Raw genomic sequence first — 24,481 nt, forward strand, 5'->3', positions numbered from 1 at the left:
TATTGCAAACACTAACACGAAAACCACAGCCCCACAGACTTCCTTTCACTGGAGTACGTTATTGTAAGCACGCCGTTAAAGCGTAACTTCTTTTCTTTCCTGAAGGTCCATGTAAATTTGCTTCTGGTAGAAGCTCGGATGCAAGCCGAACTACTTTATGCTCTGAGAGCTATTACTCGCTATATGACCTGATGTCTCCGGCTGCCTGTCGACGTTCGAATGTTCTGCAGCTGCAGTATGGCAGAGGAAGATACGAAGCCTCAGGACCAACGGTAGCTATAAGTTAAGATGCCCATTGTGCCATAACTCCTTTAGTTTCAGCTATTTCCGTGTTTGGAACATCACTGCTGCCACTCGGCAGTGAACGCTTGGCAGTTGACAGGGTTGTGCAGAAGTGCTGCCTGCGCATGGTATTTTGGCTTTAGACAGCACGGGACACTCTATGAACTTGTGGCAATATAGCAAATGATAGATATATAGATCTTGTGTTAAGGCAAATACTACGGGAGTTGGAGCGTGAAAAGAAGCGGGACTTGATGACATTTGCTTTCCCTACGAGAATAATTTTAGAAAATCTTGATGCTGCTATTTGTGCTGGTGGAGTGAACAGACACGGGCTGTTCCAGTTAAGCTAAAAGTGAAAGTGAGCACTGCTATTGTCTGAGCCTTTATTGTGTGTGGTTTCAAAAAAGCCTTGTTATTTAGATTTCTTTTTTAATCGGAACTAAACCTTTTCTGTCCACACTGATAATTTGAAAGATAGCAGTCAATTCTCTCAAATAGTTTAGCCTTAAAATGCTACAGGACATTTGTTCAGCATTATTTGGTGAGCTCCAAAGTGCAATGGTCTTCCTATGGAAAGAAGAGGACTCGAGTCCTCAGAGCTTCTGAGAGATCTAACTACGTGAAGGGTCGAGTGGCTCCTTGTCCTGTTTTTCAAGGATGAACCGATACCTGTTGAGGAGCTAGGACAAGGTGTGGGAATGTTGTTCTAGGCTGCCCAACAGTCCTACTGTATTACATGCCCAACGCTGGTCTTACTGATTTTTGCAGTTGCTTAAATAACTAGGCTAAAAACCATCTATTTTTAGTAAATCAAAACATGATTAAAATGCTGACGTTTAATATACAGTGGTTTTGGAGAACACATGAATACTTTTGTATGAGTGTGAATTGCTTTTTAAATTTGTCAGTATTATTGGTATTTTTTAAATAAAGGTAACAACTTTTTCCCTTGGCGTTTTTGTGTGGTTTAACTTTACGCTTCTGTTCTTTGAACGGGTAAGTAAACCAGGAAGACCATTTTAAAATGTTTGAAACAGTAACTGAGCAAACATACTTAAAATGACAAAGCATGACTTTTTCAACTGAGTCTAAAATGATGGGAGAAAACAACGTTTAAAAAACAGATTTAGATCTTTGCTAAAACTGCAGTAGGAACGCCTCTCATCTACTCCTGATGTTTTCATCCTTCCCACGGTCCTCCTCTATACCTCTTCTGGTATACTCTGTCGTATAGGGTTTCTCTTTCCTCACAGGTAATGGCTGTGATATGATTGGAGATTCCAACTGTATGCTTATATAATCGCTTATTTTCAATAACGAGGTCTAAATGTTATTTTGAGAGCTAAACTGATTTTAAAATCCTTCAGTAGTGAACTTTTAGTTCCCGATTAGGCTGCTAATTTCCAGAGGCTAGTGCCAAAAGGGGTATCTGGCATGAGAAGGACGGTCAGGTCTGTGCAGTCAGGCTGCAGAATGTATGGCAAGAGGCACCAGGAGGGGGGTTTCCTACAAGGGAGTGACAAACTCTTTTGGACACGCTCCTACAGCTGGCTTGTACACTCAAGTGTAGAAACTCCTGCCTGCTTACAGGAAGGTAGGAGCCTTATTTGTAAGGCAGGAAAGAAATGGATTTTCCCAAGCCCACAGGTAGAATTAAATCCAGATTTCTGTCCCCTGGCCTGGTTCTCAGTTAGCTCAGACTGGTTTCTCTTACTACAGAACATTCCGAGAACAGTTTTAAGCTTGCAGTCCAAGAAGGTAAAATATCTAAGATCTAGGGGAGAAAGAATAAACTGTCAAAAATTGTGACTAACAGGAAGCATCTGCTGTTTCCTCTTAACTAAAAATACAGGATTTTTAATGTTCCAAAAACAGAGCAAAACTTTCCTGTCTAAGGGCATACCGTAAAGCTAAGCTAGGCCTAATAAGGACACAGAAAAAGTGTCTTCCCAGTCTGTAAATGGAGTTTCTGCAGCACCTGATTCTCCTGCTGCTTTTTTGGGAGGGTCAAAGGTAGACATGAATTTTTCCGAGAAGCCTAAACTGGCCCTTTCCATCCTGCGCTCTCCAGACATAGGCAGGTACCTGCAGGCACTCGCTTCCTTTTCAAGCAGTACGCACTGCAGTGTGTGTGTGTCAGTGGCTTCATACGGTCACGTTTTCAAACAGAGCACTAACCACAACAAGCCAGGGGCAGGTGTGAGCTGCAGGCTGTAAGCCCCGATGGCTCCTGCAGAGCCTCAGCCTGTGGCTGCAAAGTGCAGCAGCTCATGTGTGCGCAGCAGCAACCTCTCATGCACCTCGGACGTTGCAAGCGCTAGTAGTATTGGCAACTCACCCCAAAAGACCGTGTGGGTGGGGGATCCTGCCCAAAAGGCCAGGCAACACATGGACGGAGAAGGTGTGCGCCAGTACAAGTGAAGGGACCTAAATGGCTGGTGGCTGTGTGGGCCCAGGCAGGACACTGTTTAAAAAAAAAAAAAAAAACAAACCCACACAGGATTTTCTTCTGAGTCTGTGCTTAGAGGAGTGTGGCAAAGCCATCTGCCCCGCGAGCCGCAATTAACAGCCCTCCCCAGCAGCCCTTGCCTTTCCATCTTCTTTGTAGGTTCAGTTCAAAACTTTGTGCATGTGTGTGTGCACACGCCCCACCCCAGATAAAAAAGAGCAGCGTGACAGAGGACAAGGACTTGGTCGCTAAACAGGACCGTGCTCCTGAAGTCAGAAGAGAGCTTCTGCATTGAGGTTTGTGGCAAAGACGCCCAAATGGTAGAAGCAGCCATAAGAATACAGCAGAAATTTAGCATTTTGGGGCTCATTCCTGTTACCCACAAGTTTCGGTCAGAGAAAGACATGGGCCTGTGCAGCTCCATGGGAGCCACTGCTGGGTGTTGCTGTTAGGTGCTCCGAGGCCTCTGCTGCCCTCTCTGCTCTACCCAGCACCTCTGAACGCGCCTCTTCCTGAAGCAGTCGCAGGCCAAACTCTGAACGCAAGGCCAGAGCTCACACACAGCGGCTGCCCCAGCTTTGCACTCTGCTACAGGATACCCAAATTTGCCCTGTGCTACAGGACACACTACACAGTGCTCCAGGCCCTTGTTTACAGTTTGATGGGTAATGACTGACATACATAACTAGCATTTTCTTTGAACAAATCTTGATGGCCTACAGAGCCACCTTGACTTGAGCAAACCATCCGTTTCAAGCTGCCTTCTGACAGATACTCGGCGCTTGTCAAGTCTGGTTAGACCTGCTGACAGGACTTGGCCACAAGGCCTCTTCCACTGCATCCCCACCCTGCACTACACAGCCTGGTGTTTGCCGGCCATTTGCCTCGACGCGAATGCCAAGAACAAATGCCTCTAGCTCCCTCCCCACAGGGGAGTACTTACCCATCGTCCTGTCTTTAATACCCCCAAAAAGCAAATCCGTTCTTTTTTCCAAGAAACAAATGGGGCATTGAAGCCATTTATCTTCCCCCTCAACTTCAGCTGAAATTAAAATGGCAAAAGAAGGAATGATAACTGACATCTTTCTGAGCTCAGCAGAGCTGTTGTTGGAGCCAAACTATACTGAACTGCTGAGCAGTTCTCTCCCGCGGATTGCAGCGATGGAGGCTGCCACGTGCGCTCCCTAAGTGACTCACTGCAGGGCTGAGCCTTGCTGGTCACAAGAAATACCCAAGCTGCTGGGACAAAAGGAACGTTGCAAATTTCATTACCTTCACTGAAGTTCCCTCCTCACCAGGACCATGAAATCTCCCCTCCCTGCCCCATCAACAGTAAAGAAGTCCCCAAGAATGTAGAAGCAGGGACCTAAACTAGGAAAAAACATTCCCTGCCCTTCTACCTCCACTCTACTTCCCAGCCTCCTCGCTTCGTCTCCTCACCTGGAAGCAGAGGTCCGGGCACTGCCAAAGGTACAGCGGTGCCACTCGGCGAGCTCTGAATGGCTGCCTCAGAAAAACACATTCCTCCAGCCTCTCTGCAGGGATTGCCAGGCTGGAGACTTGCTCTCCTGGCGCACACAGCACAGTGCGAGGCTGCTGACCCTCAGGATGGGAGCTGGGAGCCCGGCAGCCTCTGCACAGCGGTTTATTCTTAGTAATCTGAGGTCAGAAAAGAGACAAACGGGTCAAGTCTGTAAAGCTTTCCGTAGCTAATTGGACTGTTAACGCTTGAGGCCAGTGATGCACCTGCTGAGCTAATCCATGGGCTAAAAGCAGGGACTTCGGCACACTGAAAGGATGAAAACTGAGCAATAAACAAGCCAGCAGCAGTCGGAAGGAATGTGAAGGATGTAGAGCCCTTTTTTGCCCCGTGGATGGAGACACGAGCCCAGGGGAGACGGCTGGTCTGAGAAGTACAGGCGCACAGGTGGCTCCTGGGGACGTGGGAACAACTGAAAGAAGAACACGCCAGCCTAGCTCAAATCTTCTCTTCCATCAGGGATATGGGTGTTTTGCCTTAAGGTGTGAAGTCCCAATTCAGAAAAGCCTCTTTCCAGCACAGCTGGGCCTACGTCCCACAAGCACCAAGGCAGGAGCTGGGATACCCTAGCCACACAGTATCGGGTAAAGAAGGGGGGCTCCAAAGGAAAGGGGAGCGCCTTTCCCCCGACCATTGACAGCACTCAATCTGAAGAGCAAAGCTTATGATAGAACACAGCAGAATGCCCCAATAGCATTTGGGTTACTCTGTCGTGGAATTTCATATAAAGTAGAAGCGTGTCAAAGTCTGTAGGTAAGATGCGCCTCCTGCCATGTAACATTCTTTTACAGTGCACAGCATTTTTGGTACCGCAGAGGTCCAGGTAATCAGTGGTAATTTACCTTTTAAAAATTAAAAGTTCAGCAAATAGTTTTGTTTCATTTTCCCAGCCAAGAAATTACGCAATTAATAGACAAATCACACTCAACAGGTGCTTGATCAGCTCAAATATATTGTAAAAAGTAATTACACATGCAAAAATTTCATACATGCTTCTCGAAAGATAGTATCCAGTATATAAATGCCAGGCTTTACTGACTTTTTTAAAATTAACTTCCCGTGCTCTCTGACATGCTTACCGATGGCAATGTACAGGTATATTAGATACATAAAGCTGTACGATCTACACCACAAGAAAAAAAAAAAAAAGATTGATTAAAATGGAGTAATAGTCACAGTTGGAAGAAAGGAGTGATGGCTTTGAATTCTGTCAAGAAGTTTTTCTGCCACAGGTTTGAACTCTCTTTCCCAATATAGTTTGTTGTAGTCCCTCAAATCTCTGTCGAGGCTGTAATCCAACGCTAGCTCTTCATCTATAATCAAGGAAAATACCATCATCAGTTCTGAATAAAAATATACCCAACCACGTATTTTTTGAGCACAGCACATACAAGTTATCAGTTGTGTATGTTGATGGCTTAAAAAAACTCCATGTTTAACTAAGCGTCACTGTCTGAGGGACTTTAGCTTTAATGGAAAATAAAGAATGTTAAGGTCAGTAAAACAGTAAAAAGGGTACTGCAGGCTCTATTATTCTTACACCTCACAGGTGTAGCTAAACTGCATCTCCAAGATCAAGCATTTACTGTGACTGTCAGCCTGGAAACTACTCGGGTTGTAACATTACTCACAGCAGGTTTGCTAATGTAAGTAATCTATTCATCTAACTACTACAACTATGTTTTTCCTGTCACAAATTGCTTTGCTAATCCGGTTCATGAAGACTCTTTCAAACTGTATCTGCTCTCATAGGTGAAGAACATGAACCACACTGGTTACTGTGTTACTGATGCCCTCCCGTCCTCGCAAACTTCATAAATAATAGGACGCTCTTAAGAGAGACAAGCAATGTTAGGAATGAAAGGAAGTCGTCACTCGGTATTCCCCCTCCATTTTGCCTGGCATTGGATGTGGCAAAGAAACAAACCCTTACAGAAAAAAGCAATCGGTCTGCAACCAGAGGCATGCTCCTGAATCGGGAATCTAGAAACGCAACTGATAATGCCGAACAAATGTTTTCATAGTTTAACAGAAGGATATTTGACAGCCTTTAGGCCACAAACGGACCTAAAATGAAGATGCAATCCTGCACCCAGTGATGGGCAGCGTGACTTATCTTTGTCCTAGACTATGAAAGAGCACCAGATTCACAATCATCTGTTAAATAACTAACTCTGTAAGGGAGCTGAGCTTACTGCACATTCACAGCAGGTGAAAGACAACTTGGAGCTGAAGAGAAACTCCAGTTACCCACATTTTGAGTCAAACTTTGTGTAGAAAAGAGATGCTCGAACAGCAACTATTCCCATTTAAAAGAATGCCAAGGTGCCTACGCAGAGCATATGGCCTGAGCTGCAACAGCTATAAAGGAAGAGACGACATTACTCTTGCATGGAGACGGGCTCCGTTTCATAGGAAGTTACCAGTAACTGCCAACAATACTTGACTTCTATGTCACTGCAGTGTTTCTAAATTCCCAAAATTAAAGAGATGCTGATTGTGAGGTAGATTCCGAAAGGGGTTCTGCATAAAGAGAAAATAACGCTTAGAGGCTTTCTGTAATAAAATCAAGAGAAAAAAACAGGTTCTTTCAAGAAGGAAGGCATGTCTCATCTCTGCAGGAAGAAACCCTGTAATCAGAGAGAAGATCCAGCCTCAGACATCAGATCTATATTTGATGGTATCACAGGATAATTTAGGTTGGACGGGACCTCTGGAGCAGAGCCACCGTAGATCAGGTTGCTCTGGTCCATGTACTGTTGCGTGCTGAACATCTCCGAGGATGGAGATTCCACAGCCTTTCTGGGCAGCCTGTTCCAGTGCCTGACCCCTGCCATGGTGGGAACTTCTTTTCCTAATACTTAATTGGAATTTTTCTTATTGCAACTTGTGCCCATTAGCTCTTGTCCTGTCAATGGCACAGTAGCCCAACACATGTAAAGTGAATCTCAGCAGCGAGAAGTGAGAGACCCTGAAGAGAAAGATAAGGGATTGTGGTTTTTGTTTTCAGGCAGAATTGCTTTGCCTACTTCTGAAATGATTTTTCTACCCAAATTAACTATCTTCTAAGACACAGCAAGAGACATTTTTCCCTTTTAGTCGACAGCCGTGCCCCCCAGAAGTTGACTGAATGTTTACAGAATCCCTGAGGTCGGGAATTCCAGCCTACAAGAACAAGGGTCAGAACCAGTTCAAAAGCTGAAGTGTTGAACCAAACCAGTAAATTTCCCAAAGCAGAATGTGAGTAACACTGGGGATCAGCGAGGATCAGTGTCCCACATGCAAGCTGTGCATCCTCAGATAATTTAATTTTCCCACGACTCTCCTCAAAACTAGCAAAACTGGGTACTGGCCAGACAGCATATGAACTGGCTGCAAGCCCAGGAACAAGACAAGCACGCTGGGTCTGCATGCTATGGGAGAAGCTGAAAACTAGAGTACAGACTCCAGTCTGCAAGGGCTACCCATCCCTATAACTCCGACAAGACGGGGGCCAGGAGCCCTGGACGCTAGTCTCATGCCACGTAAGAGTTCACATGTACTGAGATTCCAAAATAACCTCCTGGAATTGATAGTGGAAGTAAAGGTTAGCAGAAGAAAAGTCTGGAAGAGAGGGAGAAAGGAGATTTCACTGAATGACCAAACAGAAGAATGTTCTCAAGACAGAGGCTCATCTCCACTGCGGCTCCTGAGGGGCCGGGGCAAGGCAAAGCTGCTGCCAGGAGCTGGAAGCACCAGCCTCCAGGAGCTCTGAGCCAATAAAGTGACATGAGACTCAAGAGCAGCTGAAAGAAGGCGAATGACAGTGCTGTTGGAAAGCAGTGCCTCTGCGTCTCAGGCTGCTGGGATCAGGCAGGGAAAAAGAAAAACAAATGGCGCCTTTTGTCCAGCCTTTCTCGGGCCCAACATCTTTCCAGGCTATTTCCACTCCCTTTTGGCTCCCTCATACCTTCTGTCATCTTGTGCCAGGTAGGGGAAAGAAAAATAAAGGGGAGGAGGCCAAGCACAGCAGGTGAAGTGAGGTGTCTGCTGTGCCGTGCTCCACTTTTTCCGCTTCCTGAGGGCGTGCTGATGCTTACGTACAGTCCACTGACTGTCAGCAGTTGCCTCCTGCTTCCTGAATGATAGAATCAGAGCAATGACGGTTCAAGGCTGTTACTGGATGCAATGGGAGGAGGAAGACGTGGGACAATATTAACCAGCTGCTATTACTAAAATTTGTTGGCTCTTAACACACAGAGAAACCAGATCCAATGAATAGGATGCGCTTTTTCTACAGCTACTGACTACAGTGTGAAGAAAGACTAGCTTTCTGATTTAATTCTGACCTATTTTTAATTAATTGTCATTACAGTTGCATAACAATTGCAACTGTAACTACAATTGCAATTGTACATGAACTTCCAGTTCACGAAAGCTGCACTAGTTAATGAGAGTTCCAATTACTACCCAGCCTGGACTCTGCAGTCAAATTAATTGCTGGAATAAGCAGTGTTAAATGCAGAGGAAAAAATAAGTAAGAATGTTCCAAAACCAAGATATATAGTCCTTGCTGCATGCCAGAAAATTCAAGCATGATTGTGGCTGTAAAGTTTGCAGTTCTGTTGCAGAATGTTAAAAAGTGCATTAATGATCTTGAAACACTGAGTATTTTCAGATAAATAGATGGAATTACTGCCCACATTAAGATATGCTCTATCATAGCAAGGAGTGTAATGCAAGGAATGATTACAACAATGAATAACAGTAATTCTGCTGTAACCGGAAAAAAATCCTCACAAATCCACCCATTTTTCTGATTGTCTAAAAACAAAAGAGACCACGGGGATCTCACTTTCTATCTGGGTCTGACTAACATGCAGCCTTCTCCACAGCAAGCATACATCTTTAGTAAATTTCCAATTAAAACCAAATCAAAATTAGTTAAAGTTTGCTTCAGTTTCATTTACATTTTAAAGATTTTTTTTTAAAAGATAATTGCAAATGACCTACCCAAAATGAAATCATAACCAAAGCAGTGCTCATAAAATAAAGGAGGAAAATTAAATACAGTGACTATAGGACTATTCCATAGCAATTAAACTCTGTAAGATTTGAAGCAAACATAAGTGTGCAGGTGAGAAGATCCAACTGGGTAAGCGAATCAGGGTCTTAACATTCACTTGTCAACACCTTCCAGCCTGCATTTGTGGAGGAGCACACCCTCCCCTAGCTTTAGGGAGCAGATGAGAAATTGTCCGGCTGTTGTCCTTGCCCACAAGGAGATCGTGCTGAGAAAAGAAGGGCAGCCAAGGGACTCTTGTCACAAGCAGCAAGCTCAGCCTGGGGCACCACAGAGCCCCCCGACTAAGGGCAAAAGCCATATTCCCCAGACTGCCCGGTGTGTGCTGTGCAGTAACCAGGTGCATCACAGCTGAGCCCCCGCTTCTGTCAATGCCTGCAATGACCTTTGAGGCCAGAAGGGCCCACATCCAGTGAAAAGTATGTTTTGCGCTGAAGGTCTACAGGATAGTTGGCTCAAGCAGACAAAAAGGCAGCTGGTGAAAAGCATTAGTGGCATGCTAACTAGGCAAACTAGAGTGGGGAGTGACAGCAGCCAATTCCACCTTGGCAACCTGTAAGATCTGAGGGAATGTGCTGAATGGCAACAGACCACTGTGTTGCCGGATCGTCTATACCGGCCAACCACTTAAAGCTGCATGACAGACTTCCCACCCAAATACTGCTTTGATTTTGCTCCTTCTGTTTCTCTTATTAAGGAAAAGAGAACAAGGTTACGAATCTCACCTAAGAGTGATGTGAGCAGCACCAGCAACGTGTCGGTATCTTCTCCAAAGTACGAAGCCGCACTTGTGATGTTTTCACTGTAGTTCCACAGGGTTTTGCATATCAAACAAGCCAGCTGCCAGTCAGCCGGCCCAAAGTCTCGTAAACAGTCAACTAACCTGTCAGTATCAAACAAAAACAGTGTTTTGCTCCACGTAGTTTTCTCCTGAGCCCTTCAAAATCTAGGCAGTCTAGAAATGTATGCAGACTCCATGAAAGTTTGCAGGAAAATGCTACATTAATAAACTTAAGATGCTACTTCCTTCCTCAGTAACTTCCCCCTTTTCATTTAGTCTAGTTCCCTAAGGATGTGAACATGCCTTTTGCCTACGCCTCTGTGCGTATGCCTGCCTGCATCTGTCCATCCCCTTTAACTTTTTAACCCAACTGACCAATTTCAATCACATACGTCACAAATGTGACCATCCCAAAGCCACCAAAATTCCAACAAATTTCATGACAAAATGTGACTGTCCCAAATCTGTGGCTACCACTAGAGCAGAGATTGCAATGCGAGCCAAACCTTATCAGGCACCACAAATTCATCTGGAAAAGATGGTATGAATGCAGAAAACGCTTCAGTCAGAACGTCCAGCTTATTGCACATCAGAGGATCTGACCAGAAGACAAATCCAAAGGAATTTGCTATTTCCATGGCTCACAGAATTACCTCTTACGTTCAGTGAAGTCTGACTGTTTTGCAGATCTCGCCCCTTCTTGTGTTTCCTCAGCCCGCACTCCCAATGGACTCCTCTCAGAAATGCCGGTTTTATTAAGGACCATTAGGTTCTTGACCTTTCTTCTAATCTCACTTCCTTGCAGATACCAAATGCAGGCTAGATCAAAAGCAGGACTCTGAAATTAAGCTATAACTTTTCTGCCTGCACCAGCTTACATACCGTAGCTATCCAGAGTTCCCAACAGCAGTGTTCACAAGTCCCGGGGCAGCCGAATTAAACATTGTTTTTCACCTGCTGTCCCTAGTGACCTCTCTAATAGTAATCCTTCTCTGCTGTTCTCTTCCCCAACCCTACGACCCCCTCTTTCTCTCGCTTCTCTACTTCACTGTGAGATTTATAATCTGGTGGTTACTAAAGGGAACACGGGATAAGTGTTACATTCAGGTATGGCTGAAAATAGCAGTAATTGAAAAGCAACCAAAGAGCTTTGCTTTTTCTCTCCTCTCTGAAGGCAGTCATTGTGGAAGACTGGGAGGCATCTAATGAAAAGCCAAAAGAACTTGCCCTAATTTTTTGAAGGTTAACTCTCTGATGGGACTAATTCCATGTTTTATTAGGGCCACTATATATTGGTACAATAACCTCATTTCCAAAAATCCACAGAGCTGGTTTGGCACAGTCAGGATGACCTCCTTAACCATCACTTCCAAGTTCTCTAGATTTATTCCGTACTGTTACTGTTTTTCCTTCCTTCTTCACAAACTTTCAGACAGAGTATAGAAAATTCTATAGCCTATATGATTCTGTATTTTACAGAATATTTTATATTCAATATAACAGAAATTCTATATAATAGAAATTTCTCACATCTATTACTCAATTTGCCTGTAACTTATTTTTATTCTTCTTTTTCAGCTTTATATTTTGTAAGTTAACTAGAACATGGGAAGGAAGGATAAGCAGACTATGCGTTGTTTAAAAAAGTAATTATATGATGTATGAACAGGAAAGCATTTCAAAGTTAGGCATATTGTTTCATAAATGTGGGTTGTATCTACTGCTTTACAGGCATAGGAACATGATCTTTCATGTTGCTCCAATTAAGCTGGATCCGCTATTATCTGAACATCAAAGCCACAAGTGTTGCATCCACAGTGGTTTTTCAAGATCTAATACCACTTACAGTGTAAGTGCCTTAAACTTGAACTCTCGGAGAGAAGAGTCTCGGGAGCTATTTATTCTCTGCCGGGCACAGCTACATCAGATAGTTCTCCCTGCAGTGCTAAGTAGTTACAAAAATTGCAAGAGACCATGTGGGGTATCACAGTTCTTGAAGTAGTCTTCACACTTAAAACAGATACATGTTAATGGTGCCTGTTAACTGTAGCCCACACAGGATCCAGTTAAGTCAAGCATAAGCAGGTATTGCAAAGCCATGCCTTGGTTGCTTTGTTGTATGGTACTCTCATCTGCTGTGGGTATCAGGAGGATCTTTGGGAAATTATTCTATGGTTCTTGGCTCTGCAGTAGGCTAAACCACTGTAATGCTTTTGCAAAAAACATATGAAAGAATATGAAAGGCTTTTTCTTGAAGAACATTAGATGCTGAATATCTATTAAGTATGTATCCTTAAGACAAGTTATTGGCTCCAGTAAAAAAGAATCTGATTGAAACTCTTTGGCCAAACTACTGGAACTTGCCTTTTTCGTAACCATAATCAGGAACTTACTTTCCAATTCCTCCTTCTTCCATCAGAAGAGCTCGTTTGTTCTTATCTACTGTGAGATTGAGCAGAACTCCACAGGCAGAAAAACAGACATCTTGGTTCTTGGCATCAAGTAAAGCAATCATGAACTTGTATACTGGATTGTAAAGGAAACCATATTACTGGGAAGATGGACTTATCATACAAGTGGCACCACAACACACTTATTAAACATGTATACTCAGAAAGCAGTCAAATGCAGGATACCCTACCCAAAAATTTAACTTTGTAGCATATTACTGTGACACTTGTAGAATAGGCGTATGAGCTAGAGTAACAGCTGTTACTACATCACGCTGAACACCAGCTTTCTTCAAAGCAACACGTACAAAATTCTAGCTATAAAAATACACCAAAGTAATGTGAAAATCCAATCAGAAGAGGTTAAGTTTACTGAACTGAATTACAGCTTATTTATTAAAAGTATCACCCTCCTTTCAATCGCACGGTCAGCAGAAACTGCTAGGATTTGGCACTTGGCACTCAGAGAGGGAAGTTCTTACCCCTGTGAGTGGCAGGGTTGCCCTAGACTGCACCAAGTCCAGCTGGGACTGCTGCAGCGTGGGGCTCCTGCGGGAGACAGGCAAGAAGCAGACACTGGATGTGCAGCATCTTGCAGCACTTGCTGACACTGAACCCTGTAGGGAGTGGAAGGAAACCCCAGCGAGGGAGTCGGTCTTGCCTAATGGAGAGGCAGCCTCTCAGCTCCTCCTGAGCTCGGCGCACTGACACCACAGTCTCTCCAAGGTGGAAAATTCAGTTCTTTGCCTGAGACAGCTCATCAGGAACCAGCCGCTAAGGGTCAGTTCTCCCTCTGCAGATACCTGCTCCTCCAAAAGTGGTGATATGTCCACCCTTGAAAGAAGGGTGTATACTGTATACTGTGGCATATCACCCCACTTTGAGCACTGACAGGTAGATACAAAAAATTTACGGTGAACTGGAGTTTAATTAAACCTGTGACACACCTTCTGTGGATAGCAAGGAGTTGCCATTTTTCCTAAAGCTCTTTAGACACCCAGAGCAAAAGGACTTGAGAAGACTTGTATCCTACTTCACCCAGAGGCAAACAGGAGGTCTCTTTGTTGAGGTAGTCAAACATCTTAAATGCATGTTACAAGGCGCTAACAAGCTGTCGAACATGGGAATCAAAACCTTGTGATTATGAACTAAACGAGAACTACGTTGGATTTTCATTTTATATCATATCATATATCATATCGCTACCAACCTGTAGGACTTGAGAAATTGAAGGAGTGAAGGGAAATTTCAAAATTATAATCTTTAGGAAAAACAGAGTTTTTGTAGTATTTACCTTTGTGAAGGCACACCATGGCACATTTTTCCTACTGCAATACTTCCATTTTAGTGAAATTGAATTAAAATGGTGTTTATAATGACTACTGTCGGGTTCTAACATTTGCCCAATTTGCAAAACATCAGAGAAGATTGCTTCTACCCTTTAACTGAGACAGCTTATTAACAGTCTTTCCTTTTTAGAACGATGGACATTTTAAAACAGGACTCCTACAAATGCAAAAGTAACTCACTCTTTTAACAGTCTCCTTTTTAGAACGATGGACATTTTAAAACAGGACTCCTACAAATGCAAAAGTAACTCACTCTTTTTCTGTATGATGAAGTCACAGATCTCATGATACTGGGAAAGATTGCCAAAGACTCTGACAGCCTCCACAACTCCATCCATATTGTTGCTCATTAACAGCTTTAAAAGTACTATTGGTTTGCAGAGAAATGAAATAAAAACAATTACTTGTATATCACAAACATGTGCTTGGCTTTTTATCAATAAATATCAGAATGCAAGCAGCAACAGCAATAAATGTAGTAAGCGGGAACAGTTATCTATCTGTCTGGTTGCAGTGACGGGGGTGAGCTGATGGTAGAACTAAATTGTGTAGGGCTTTGAAAATGAGACGAAGAGCTCCAATATGGGGCTAAATGCAAAGGAACGAATGAGAAGTTACGAAGATAGCCTAAGCACAGTTGTAATAATGGGAACCAGTTTTGCTATACAGTTTTGAGTGGGCTCATGTGAAAATCCAGGAAGACAAAGAAGAAAAAAATGTTGTAATATATAACAGAATTGATTTAGATCCTGAACAGATGGTCTTATGGTGGGATGTCTCCTAAAACTCAAATTCTTTTCTGACATTAGCTCTATTTCCTCTCAGTGCTGCTATAACAAGCAAACACGTTTTCTCTGAACAGCTACTTAATATTGCCCCTGGTCTGAAGCATTTACTTGCTTGCTGCTTTCCTGCTTAGCAGCTTCACATATGCTTAGTGTGTAACTTCAGCAGATAGAATGAGACCTTCAGCATTTCCTAGGAAGAGCTACCATCGTGTAGGTTTTCGGTGCACGGCCAAGGAGCGATGTTACGGAAGTTACATTTACCACTCTTCTGTGAGTATGAAGTGAACCACTGAAATCAGTCCATCATATAAAGGACTCAGATCAGTCAACCTTTAACCCTTCTACCACAGAAAAGTGAGAGAAAAAAATACAGAAAAGAGGTTGGCTTCATTGCTGTTACTTCCGTCTTTGAATGTTGCAATACTGAACATGCCTTGAACTTGTCTTAAAGAGACATCTGAAATGATTATTTTTTGTCTTTGAGATCCACCACTTGTATCAAACAGCAAGTATTCTCAAAATGTCTCCTGGAGGAGGAAGCCTGCTGGTCTTCCATCAAAATGTTTTCTCTCTCCTCAGTTCAGGCAGAGGAAAGGTGATGGGACTGGTTCCACACACTAACAATAAGAACAGGAGAGGAAGAGCGAATGGGACAGGCAGAGAAGTCATTTGTTTCCACGTTTCTCCGACTAGCAATAAGAGACAGCTGGCTTATGGGTGATAAAATGACTTGTGACAGAACAGCAGAACTGTTACCTAGAGAGAACATGATGTCTACCAGTCAGGGCACTAGGTTGACAGCCAGAATATTTTTTCCTACTCCTCATTCTACCTGCTGTGCGAACTTCAGGCTCTGTCTCTCCCCCATGTCTTGTCTATTTAGAGAGAAAGGTATGCAAGACACAGACGCTCTACCTTTTGTATAACATTAACACAATGAGTCCCAGAACTCAGATGCAGTTCCTACACATCACTAAAGTATGACTATTGTCCATACTGTCAGAGGGGAGAGAATCACACAACTCCTATACTGCCAATGGATTTATAAGCCAGAAACAGACATAAATCAGACTTTGCAGGTCTAGAAGGTACTAAGAAGAAAAAAACCTTTCTTACCATACTCTGATTAGAAGTAAAAAGCAACATGATTATTTTGGCTCAGGCATATGGATTTTGAACAAGTCTAGCAAAAATTGCTAAACAGAAAACAATATGGCAAATTCCTTTTGGGAGGAAAAGAAGGGGTTTTGTCAACAACCTAACTATTTTCACACAAGTCACAGAATTATGTTCCAAAAGAATGAGAAATCATTATGGGAAGAATTTAGCCCTATGAACTTTATATTCCTGCAATATGATACCACAAAACACTATCAGTGTCTTCATTTTCTGTAGTGTCAAATCAAAATATAGCATGAATAACTTCCACTTTCAAAAAGCTATACAAAAAGTACTAGTTTAAAAGTCCTTACTTTCAGCAATGTGTAGCTTCTTGTCTTGAACAGCAGAACTCTTCACTTTGTAGTAGGATAAATTGTTGATTGCTGTTGCAGCACTGATGACCAACTCCTCAGAGTCATCAACTGACTTGTATTCTGATAGTAAAAAAAAAAAACCAAAACATATGCATATGTAGATACACACACGCACATGAGTCTAACTTAGCAGTGCATCATATCTCAGAAGCAAACTGAATCATCGTTTACATGCCCACTATTACAAACTATTCTGTTTTTCAGTAACATGGCAGAAGCTAACAGGAACAGCTGATCCAAAAATGGCAATACAAAGTCACTCTTTCCAACTCTTCATCTACAGAAATCATTGTGACTAAGGCAACATGGTTTAAAACCTAGTTAGTTAAGACATTTTACAGATCCTATTTGCTGTTTTAAGATGGAACTGGGGAGAATCCACACGCAGAAATAGGCCCGTGTGATAGACACAGAGAAATACCAAGGACTATTATACCGAAATGTCAGGTACCATGAAAAACTGAGGGGGGAAAAAAAAAAAAAAGACTTCTTTAACAATATTTGAAAGATTCCCTCTCTCAGAGTTCCTGACAGAATGTTAACCAGTGTAAAATTACACCAGCAAGCCTGAAAGTATATCGATTTATCTGAGGTTTCTGGCCTCAGAAACCAAGAGTGAAGGAAATAAAAGAGGGGTAAGTTCATAGGGAGAGAGAACATTTTGTAGTAAACTAACTGATACAGTGCTCAAGAAGAGGGGAGGATGGCAGAGAGAATCTTTGAGGCTCAAAAGTGCTTACACAATGATTAAGACAGTTCCAACCCAGGAAGCTCCTACAGGGCTTTAAGAATGGATGAAGTTGTGAGTCTGCCTTCTCTAATCCCCCATGGCTGGTGGGTAACACTGGTAAACTAGCATATAATCAGGCTGATTGTCTTTCCATAATATTTAATGTTCTCATCACACACTAAAATATACTGAGTTCTTTGAGATGTATCTCGTCACTGCTAAACTCTGTTACGGGGAGAACAGACTGCCCAGTCCTAGCCTGTAACTAGATTTACAAAGGCATCAGTAAGTGGTAAAGGAACTGCAGTCCTAAGCCTCCATTTGGAGGGAAAGAGATAAAGGTTGGAAATCTGAAAAAGAAGAAAAAATAAGAGGAAATTTTTCAAGGAGGCTGAAAGTTATGAGTGCAGGGAACAAAAAGAATACTTAATTCAGAACAGTCACAAAACCTGCAAACCTTAAAAAAACCCCACCACTAAACACATCTATGTAGCACCTGGTAAGAACAGACTTCCCTTCTATATGAACTCTCAGTGAGATGTTTGCTTATCCTTAATGATCATATCTGCCAATCTGATCACTGAATTAAACACTTCTACAACATCTTTCCCCAGACACTGAAAAGTCAGTACCAAAGCAGCAATGCTTCCACTGTCTCAAACAGGCTTTCTACATAAAACAGTTTATGAATATCAGCTGACTGACTTTGTTATTTTAGCAATGGAACCGATTTAGTTATGGCTCAACCTAGATAATAAGGTCAAGTAGAAAAATCCTAAACTCTCCTTACAGACTGAACAAAGACAACAAACACAACATTGATTTTATTACCTAGTACTGTAACAAGTAATTCTACAACACGATGGGCAGCTGCCAGAGCTGCTCCTACGCTGGGATGAATGGAGAGATTGGCCAGCACTCTTATCAGTTTTATCAGAACATCTTCTGCTTCTGAAGGATGCTTTGGGCGTTTTTTTCCTTCCCCTCCTCTTTCATGGTACCATTTCTGTGCATTCAAATCCAGTTCACGGTAGGTTTGGAATAATGATATCAAGGTGTTAACACTTCCTTTTTCTTTAAAGAATTGCTCACGGGCCTGGTTATTCTTTGCTGTTAAATTACCAAGAATGAAGATGATACGGATAACCAAATCCTGCAATAAAATAAATAAACCATATTACACGGAAAACATCAGAAGCTATTAGCTGCTTAAGAAGAAGATAATACTTAATTTACTTCACAATTCAGTTAATAGCAGGTCCAGAACAACTGAAGGAATGCCAAATACAGCAAGTAGGAATAATTTTTTATGCTACTATTTTTCATAACCCGGTTTACAGAAGAAATCAAAAACATCTGACAGAACTAGTATAGCATTGGGGTAATTACTAATGGGATATACTTGGTATAGGTCATCTATTTCTACCAAGCCCACAGTAATCTCAAAACATCTTAAAACAGCACTTTATAGAACTAGAATAATCATACGGGCCAGAGCTTACTAATCTTTCAGGTAAGCAAGTGTCAGTTGTGATGGCCAAAGACCACCACCTTCTCTTCTTCTCTAGGCCTGTTACCCATTGTAGAGGTTAAACTACTTCCCCTTGATTTGCTACTGTTAAATCCATGATAGCTCTTACTCATTTCCTTGTTAAGTTCAATTGCTTGCAGATAGCTGAATTATTTGTTCCAGATTTTTACCAGAAATGTAATCTAAACTGACCGGTCTGTTATTCCCCAATTCCTCCTCTTTCTCCTTTTAAAGACAGGTGCCCTACAACCTTGCAATCCTACATAACTTTTCAAGAATCCCAGAGACATTACCCTTTTCTGTCCTTTTGTAAGCATCAAAGGGTAAATTTCATCAGGCCTAGCTGGTTTGAAGGCACTTAAATATGCTCCAGCTCATTAAAATAGTGATTAAAGAACTCAGGCTGAAGTAGAGATTAATCATTTGATCATACTTAACCCTTTCAGAAGAAGAAGCAAAAAAAGGCATTCCACACTTCACTATTCACAGTGGCACCTGTCGATAATTCTCACCTTCTTCTGAACACTGCAGCAACTATTTCCTTGTTGTCTTCGCACTATTAATGTACTATAGAAAGTTTTCTTGGGTTTTTTTAATGTCCCTTTCTAGTTGCATCTCATTTTGTGCTTTTTTTCTGACTTTGATTTTACGTGTTCTTGCTACCCTTTTATTCTTATCATTGCTAAATGAGACCTACTTTCTATTTTTATACGGTATCTGAGATCTTATGATTTAACCAAGCTGCTCTCTTAAAGCACTTTCTATCCCTGCCCTTCAGTGGGATACAGAATCACATCTCTTGTTGCTTCATTTTGGACATACTGAGAAACAGCCTTTTTTTGGTAAGACTAGTGGATCCTAACTGAATGGCATTCAACAACATCCCCTTTTATTTTCTTACCCACCCGTATAGAATAAGAAGAAAATAAATTCTGAAAGTCTGAACTAACCCAAGTATAAACCAATTAAAACATTCGCCTCTGTCACTTGCATCAAAACATACTCAGTTCCAAAAAGGAAAGTCCATAGCTTTATCTTAACAGTACAGGTAAAGGAACAGAATTTCTTCAAGCACAGCACAGCCATCTACCCTTAGCTGCTAAACTGCTGTACTTGCACTAGCCTAGAATTTTGCTAAACAATTTACATGCTGTTTTTCTTCAAATATAATAGCTATATTCACAGATATTCTAATCCTCCCTGGTATTAATAACATAAGTTATCCAGGCACAGTCCAACTTGTTCAAGTATACATACTAATACTGAAGGAAAAAGATGTGTAAGCAGCAAATCCTTCTTTCATACATGCCTTCATCAGTAAGTTTCACGTCCTAAGCCTCTGCCACAAGACACTGGCAATAACATCCTCCTAGGGTCAAGAAGATGAATGCTATCCCTGCGTATGAGAAGCGGGCAGACTCCTAAGTGAGGAATAGGTTCTCGCATCCACGTATTTAATACAATCACTCCGTAGGACCCACTTCCACTTTTTTTTAACTAGGCATCATATTTTTGCTAGCATTTAAATGTCATCCATACAAATTTTTATTAACACTCTTACTGACTAACCACTAAGAGCTTTCACCTTTGCTGGCACAACCCCCAATTCACAAAGGCTGTAAGAATTTGAAACAAACAACTGATGAATCAGAAGAGAGAACTGAAAAAAGCAGGCAGTCTAGTTTGACTCGTTCATATTGACTTTCTAATTTTGGTCAAAACAGTATCAGCCCAGCAACAGCTCTACCCAATCAGAAAACAGACAAACAGGTACCGTACAGCAATCAACCGATATTTTGAGAAGTGTGATCTCAACTGTGCTTTCCACCTACAGGCTAGCAAAACAAACTTATAAAATACTTCTTTTTAGCTAAGCACATCCGGTTTTAATAGCATATTACCAAAGTTTCATTATCTTCCAGTGAAAATTTAACTAGCAGAGTCAAAGAGAAAAGCTGATACAACTTCTCCTGAGTAGTATAGTACTCAAGGGTTTGTATTATTTTTGGCTATGTTTTTTTTAAATGCTCATGGGGTAAGCACTGCAAGAGTAAGAAACACCAGCTTAGAGTTGCTGTGTAAAGAAATACATGTAAAGATGAATGGCATTTTGAAACTGCTTGCGAGACTAAACCTGTACAAGGCCCATGGGCTCTTCTGTACATAACGAAAAAATCAGTATAATAAATGAGATGATTATGCATCTCCAAGTGTTTGGAGTATTAACTGCATATGGAATTTCAGACATTCTTGCACACTTACAGAAAAATTACATTTCTCAGATTAATTTACATAATATGGAGGTTTTAACACGTATGACACTAAAGACAAATTAGATTAAAGATAGGAAGTACACTCAGTTGTTTCATCTTTTTATAACGAGGCATTCATGTGAGACATGCTGTCCAGAGAGTATACCCAGACTTGATTGGAAGATTATATATGAGACCACACAGCTTCACTTACACGAACAAATTTGAAGAAACATACCAAGAAAAGCTCGAGAAGGAGAACTGATCCTTTTCTTTGCTTCCAATCCGTGATGAAACTGTGGTATTTTTGTTTTTAAAGCTGTAATGGCACCACATACTCCATCAGCATTTAATTCTTATTTTTCTGAACAACTGGAACATATACATTTGATCCCTGATATGAAAAATTTCTTTACTTACCTACTTCTAAAAGTTTATTCCTTGCACTGCCCTAGTAGCAAAGGTACACAATGTACTTGCTGAGTCACAGAACTTGACAGCAGTTTATCTTGGCAATTAAAGTGTACCTGCCTTTCAGTGTAAAGCATGATGAACAGAGGTACAAATAGTACAAGTTTACTTATCAGTAGAAAAGGAAAGCCAATTAGGTCAGTAATTTCTAACTAAAATGAGATAAATAAGGGAGGGGAGTCCATTCAGAGTTTGTACACGTTGGCCAAGTACCTGTTGTTAGTCTGTTTGGTGTCTGGACCCTCAAAAGGGGAGGGGTAGTATGAAACAAAAATTCAGATGCCAGCAGCCGAGTTCCTATTGAATCTCCAGCTGTAAATAAAGTGTGCTTTCCATGTTACACAAACTTCAATGGAGGTACTCAAAATTCTACCACCTGCCCAGCAGTATGAACTGCTTCTCATTCAAATCTAATTTACACTTCATTTCCAAATTTGTATTTCTGCTTTATTATGTACCTTGGAAAGAAAATTTGAGAGTTTTCTTTGCAGGGTCTGATAGTCTACTTATAGACAAAATAACAGTAGTTATGCCATCCTGGAGCTAATCTCTTCCAAATGCAGTAAGGATTCATCTTGAAGTGACATTCTGGCTGTGAAAATTCCTGGTCAAACCCAGAAATAACAACTGACCCAAAATGAAACTCGATTTAAAGAAGAAAAAAGGAGCGGGGTGGGGGTGGGGGTGGAGAGTGTGCGTGTTGACCGAGGGACCTGAAATAAGGAGCAGAGAGGAGAAGCTTTGCCACAGTGATCGCAGGGAGTACTTTGTCAGTAAAGAGGGAACCTCCTTCCCCTGCAAATATGAATGCATTTGAGGAGAAGGAGAGGCCATTAGAAGAATGTAGTTATATTTCTGTGTATCACACGCCACAGGACCCTACCCAGTAATTTCTACACCCAAAAATCTGATCTGTTTAGGTAAACTTTTCAGAAAAGGGTTCATTTGCACTTAGTGACTTTTAGCAATGAAGAACTCATGTCCTTAGGTTTGTTTGTGGATATCTGGAGATCTGGGAAAGGTAACGAAGAAAAGCAAGCACGTTGTCACCAGAACATCATTTGATGAAAAGTAGTGTACACTCTCTAACAAAAAACATTTCAGAAATCACAAATTGAAAAAAAAGTTAAAAACCATATCCCCCACGGTATTGCTCCAAAGATTACTGATCTTCCTGGTTAAAATCTTTATTCTTATTACTAGTTTAAATTTGTACAGCTTCAGCCACTATTTCTTATTATCTCTTTTTTCCTAGATTAAAGGATGGTCTACTAACAGAAATGTCTTCCTTGTGCAGATTCTATTAATAGGCATCTGGCTAATGGTCTGACCTTTGTCATTGATAAATTAATTAGCTTAATGTTGGGGGATTTATTTAACTCTCATCATTCTTTTAGCTCTTTTCAGAGCTGTTCCCAAGCTTTCAGCATCTTTTGTAGAAATTGATACCAAAAGCTAAGGCAAAATATTTTAGTGACAGTGTCTGTCACACCAAGCAGTAATATCTTCTTATTATTATTTTATATTCTAATGTTTACCTATCTAGTAATTACATTCATTCTCTTGTATCTTTTGACACACCAGAACAGCAGGTTTCTATATGATATATGCCAATGAAGACTACCAACTTTGAGCTCTACATTCCTGATCATTTTATATTCATAGTACATATCACATATTCTGCACTTTCCTTACCACTCTTGTCTTTTCTTTCAGACAAAAAAAAAAGAAAAAAAAAATCACAACCAGAGTATTAGGAAGATGCAAACACACTATCAGCTCAGCATACCGTCAGAAATCATACTGTAGGGAAAGGGTGACCTTCTGTGGTTATTCAGATTTATCAGCAGGAAAATTCCTTCAGAGTTGTCAGAATATTTATCCTAAAATGGATACTTCCTTCTTGAAAAAGATGTTAATTCAGAGAGAATGAATGATCAGTTATGAATATGCATGTGCACACACAAAACACAGGAGAAAAATCTTGTATTTTTGTTCTTTAATGGTCAATTACTATATTCCCTTCACAGCTTTTTTTAATTGTCCAAGGCACTATTATAACGTTGGGCTAGAGGGAGGAGGAATACCACTGAAAATACGTATTTGTAAACTTAGGAGAAAAGAACCACATTATCTATGTAAGTTCTTCGTAGGGTTACCTTGACAAGCACTTCTGCAGAAGTGGTGGCATAAACAGCACCCACTCTCCTTTCCATTCACAGTTTGGTTCCTCTCCCATATTGTTTCCTCAGTATTTGTGAACAAGGCACTATTTGTGTGGCTGTTCAACAACTTAGACTGGAAAGCAATGCAGGTGAGAACCCAGCAAAGGACTGGGGTTCTTTTTTTCAGTTTTAAGGTTATTGGAAGCTGGGTCAGTTCTGTGACATGATGTATCACGCTGTCACACAAACAGCTGTCCTCAGCCCAAATGAGGGATGGCACAGAGAGGAAAAGGGAGTAACCAAAACACAAAGAACACTTACGTCAGCAGTGATGACCATTTCTTTAGAGGCAAGTTATGGATACAGAAACACACCCCCAACCCCACCCCCAATAAAAATAATAATAAAAAAAAATCTTTGGTATCTCATAAGACTATGATGCCACTGAGCAGAGCACCAATAATACTCTCAAAGCATTTAAGAGGCAAACGTATATCTGAACTAAACATAGCTGCAGCATTAGACTCTACTGTTAAGAGCCTGTGGTTGCTTTAGGGTATTATATGACTTATGTTATATGACTGACTGAAACAGACAGATAGCAGGTTCCTGGGAGCTCATCGCAGAATTCTCCATAAGCCAGCCAAAAAAACAGCCAGGAAGGCCAGTCACTGCATGCAGATAAGCCTTTGCCTAATAAATAAAGCCAGAAATGAAGTGGAGAAATTCTCTGCATTTACAGGCCCCATCTGTGACAACCTTCCCCACTGCAGCAATCCTAAGAGCAAAAAGGACATTCAACAGCCCTGAAATTAGTCTTTTTCTTGGAGGGAGACAAGAAAAAGTCTCATAAGCAGAAGCTTGCTTGCTCACAGAAGACTATAAACTGATTTGGGACCCACTACCTGGTAGATGCATTTGGGAAGAAAGCTGGGCAGATCCACAGAATCACAGAATCATTAAGGTTGGAAAAGACCCCTAAGATCATCGAGTCCAACCGTCAACCCAACACCACCATGTGCACTAAACCATGTCCCTAAGCGCCTCATCTACACATCTTTTAAATACTTCCAGGGATGGGGACTCAACTACC

General features: G+C 41.5%; 2 protein-coding genes across 5 annotated transcripts in view; one reads left to right on the plus strand and one right to left on the minus strand.

Moving 5' to 3' along the window:
• The window catches only part of SESN1 (sestrin 1), an 88,697-nt gene extending 87,458 nt beyond the window's left edge, over positions 1-1,239 (plus strand). For all 3 annotated transcript variants that reach the window (XM_009289167.2, XM_009289168.2, XM_009289171.2), the window contains exon 10: positions 106-1,239. In XM_009289167.2, coding sequence (XP_009287442.1) covers positions 106-192 — 87 coding nt within the window. In that variant the 3' untranslated portion in view covers positions 193-1,239. The remainder of the gene's footprint in view (positions 1-105) is intronic.
• Positions 1,240-4,274: 3,035 nt separating this feature from the next.
• The window catches only part of ARMC2 (armadillo repeat containing 2), a 70,040-nt gene continuing 49,833 nt past the window's right edge, over positions 4,275-24,481 (minus strand). For both annotated transcript variants that reach the window (XM_019474611.1, XM_009289172.2), the window contains 6 exons: positions 17,801-18,122; positions 16,177-16,299; positions 14,170-14,283; positions 12,511-12,643; positions 10,062-10,219; positions 4,275-5,587 (listed from right to left, as the gene is read on the minus strand). In XM_019474611.1, the coding sequence (XP_019330156.1) occupies positions 5,430-5,587; positions 10,062-10,219; positions 12,511-12,643; positions 14,170-14,283; positions 16,177-16,299; positions 17,801-18,122 (1,008 nt within the window). In that variant the 3' untranslated portion in view covers positions 4,275-5,429. The remainder of the gene's footprint in view (positions 5,588-10,061; positions 10,220-12,510; positions 12,644-14,169; positions 14,284-16,176; positions 16,300-17,800; positions 18,123-24,481) is intronic.

Source organism: Aptenodytes forsteri, unplaced genomic scaffold (genome assembly GCF_000699145.1).
Source record: "Aptenodytes forsteri isolate BGI_AS27 unplaced genomic scaffold, ASM69914v1 Scaffold217, whole genome shotgun sequence".
NCBI classification, from domain to species: domain Eukaryota; kingdom Metazoa; phylum Chordata; class Aves; order Sphenisciformes; family Spheniscidae; genus Aptenodytes; species Aptenodytes forsteri.